At 43.2% G+C, this 2,798-nt stretch overlaps 1 protein-coding gene across 1 annotated transcript; it reads right to left on the minus strand.

The window, feature by feature from the left end:
• Positions 1-786: 786 nt before the first annotated feature.
• LOC127770217 (uncharacterized) lies at positions 787-2,562 on the minus strand. Its single transcript, XM_052295882.1, has 2 exons — positions 1,979-2,562; positions 787-1,909 (listed from the first exon to the last, which is right to left on the minus strand). The coding sequence occupies exons 1-2, from the start codon at positions 2,560-2,562 to the stop codon at positions 787-789; spliced, it is 1,707 nt and encodes a 568-aa protein (XP_052151842.1).
• Between the last annotated feature and the right edge of the window lie 236 nt (positions 2,563-2,798).

A 2,798-nucleotide genomic window follows, 5' to 3' on the forward strand; every position in this document is an offset into this window, starting at 1 on the left:
CCACTTCTCAAGCAATTCTTTCTTAAAACCCTCCAGCTCAAACCAACCCATCTCGAACCTAAAATTGTTTCCCCAAACTCTCTCCCCCTCTATAGTGTCTAACAGCAAAGGGCAATGGTCTGAGCCAACCCTCAAAAGAGAACTAACTATGGCCAAAGGGTATAAATGATCCCAACTAGTGGTCACCAGTATTCTATCTAGAACACATCTGATGGGATTGATTTGCTTATTCGTCCAGGTGAATTTCCCCCCTAACTTAAACAGTTCTTGCAACTCATAATGATTAATAAAATTATTGAAAGCCTCAGTTCTTCTCGCATCCACCCCACCACCACCAGATTTCTCATCTAGATATCGATACAGATTGAAATCACCCCCCCAGAATCATAGGATAAACTCCTTGCTGTACTCTGTTGCCAATTTCAGCTAGGAACTCCCCCCTATGTGCCTGTTGAGCAGGACCATAAATGTTAGTTAGCTCCCAACTCTGTCCATCCTTCTTATTTTTAATCACCATTCTTAAAGAAAAGGCCACTTGATCCCAATCAACAATATCAAACAACAACTCTTTAACCCTAGTCATAATACCACCAGAGTGACCCACGGCTGCCACATATCTCCAAGTAAAGTTATCTCCCACTAGATTCCTCAATTCCCTGTCAGTAAAACTTTGTTTGATTGTCTCCTGAAGGCAAATTATATCCACTTTCTGTTCAAAAGCCATCTCCCTCAACTGTCTTTGTCTACCTGCAGCCCCCAAACCCCTAACATTCCAGAACACCACTCTCATGATTTAGACTTCTTTCTAGGACGCCCCCTCTTTTTCGGCCCAGACCCCTTTTGCACAGATTGTTTCCCTTTCTTTTTCTTCTGTCTCAGACCCTCATGGTCATGCAAGTCAAAATCCCCCAGGTTATCAGAACTCTCTTTATCTGCATCATCCAACTCATCCCTATCTTCCTCCTTCAGACCCTCCATATACTGATCATTCTCTATTTCTACCACAGGAACCCCCAGAATCGCATTATTCTCATTGGGGGGGACCCCCTGTCCCCCTTCTTCTTCCAAACTTGCTTTTTCAGCCATCTGTTGTAATCTCTTATCTGCATAAAAAATAGCAGCCTGTGCCAATTCCCTAGCACAAATAGCATCTAAGTTGCATCTCACTTCCTCAGAATTATCACCCAAAGAAATTCCCCCAGCCCTAGCAATGTTGATAAGATAATCCTGACTAACAAATTGAAAGATTGCATAAGAATTTTTAGATGACATACCTAAGGTCATGTTCATTTTGGACTTCCTGAGCTCAGCTTTTAGATGAACTGGTACCTTCTTATCCTTCACCCTAGAACTCTGTCTCTTGACCAAACTAACTTGATTTTTCTTGTGCCTGACTTTCTGGAACTTATCCTCCCTGTTCTGTAACTCTGCTTCACTTTCCAGATCAAGTTGTTCACTGTCATCCTCTTGCTCTGCCCTCATCAACTCAATATCTGAGTCAGTTGGGATAGCACATTTCTCCCCCTCTTCATCTGTGAATAATCTAACACCCCCAAATTTTAAATCCACATCCATTCTTTTGAGAAGGTCACCACTTTTATCCTTCTCCTGTGAAACTTGCTCAAACAGTTCTGGTTGTGAAAAATCCTCAGATTTCCATAGCACCACTGCCTCGTCTGCCTTTTTCTCCACAGCAGTTGATTCAATAAGAAGTTCACCCTTAGCAGTGACCCCCACCTCATTCTCCACCTGCAGAATTATGGCCTTTTGCAAGTTTTCAGAGTTTCGTTTAACAGCTCGAGGGGCAGATTGAGTCTGGCTGACAATCCTCCCTTTGCCATCTGCATCTTTAGCAGGCTCCTTTTTCTTTGGACTTCCTTTGTCATCTTTCCCCCACCTTTCTTTCCTCCTGGAGGGTAATCATCATCCAGATCATCAGCATCATCATCATCATTGTCCCCCCCCCCCATCAATAGACCCAGTCCCCTCTGGATCAACCTCTGCCTCCCATTTTATCTTATATCCAATGTCATTGATATATATTATGATAGAATAGTTGATAGCACTAGGGTCCAAGCATCCCACTTTTATCCTAACAGCTCCTTCCCCCTTCAAAGACTCCTCATCTACTTCTTTAAATTCACCCACAATGTCAGATATTGCTCTAATGATTTCCTGCTTTTTGGCGAAACCTAGAAGACCAAACACTTTAACCCAGATCACAAAGAGCTCATCCACAGCATTGTCAGGCATCTTAGATTCTATTACACTCGCTTTGATGGATGAAGTCTTAAACACAAACCCCTTGAACTTAGTGACTTGCCTTCTAGCATCTTCACTCGGGAAATCAATCAAGAAATCATTACTGCTAATTTGCTTCACATTCCAGTCCCAATTTTTCTCCCTAAACAGATGAGACATCTCATTGGCCACCTTTTGCACTGAACTAACCCCTTTCTCCACAGTTAGGATTCCTCTAAATTGTGCCCCTTTCTCAGTCACACCCAAATTGTCGACATTCAGGCTAAAGAAACCCTGCTCAGGTATGCCATAACCTTTCATCTTTACTTCTAGTTTGCCCAAATTAGAACTACTCCCCCCAACATGAACAGGACAATCAGATGAAATATGTCCAGGATTCTTACACACATAGCACAGAGGAGGGTTCTGGCAATTCACCTGATGATGACCACTTTCTCCACAGTTGAAACACTTGATCTCTTCCTTCTGGGAAGGACCTGATCTCCCTTCCTCCCCCAGCTTCTCCTTTCCACGAATCGGACGCCGATCCCCTCCCT

The sequence above is a fragment of the Oryza glaberrima genome, chromosome 4 (assembly GCF_000147395.1).
Source record: "Oryza glaberrima chromosome 4, OglaRS2, whole genome shotgun sequence".
NCBI lineage: Eukaryota > Viridiplantae > Streptophyta > Magnoliopsida > Poales > Poaceae > Oryza > Oryza glaberrima.

Bases quoted from the DNA above. Each gene is read 5' to 3' on its own strand.
- LOC127770217 (XM_052295882.1), bottom strand. From the start codon at position 2,562: ATGAAAGGTTATGGCATACCTGAGCAGGGTTTCTTTAGCCTGAATGTC. The intron at 1,910-1,978 runs GTCTATTGATGG...ATTACCCTCCAG, and splicing joins GTTGATCCAGAGGGGACTGG to GAGGAAAGAAAGGTGGGGGA.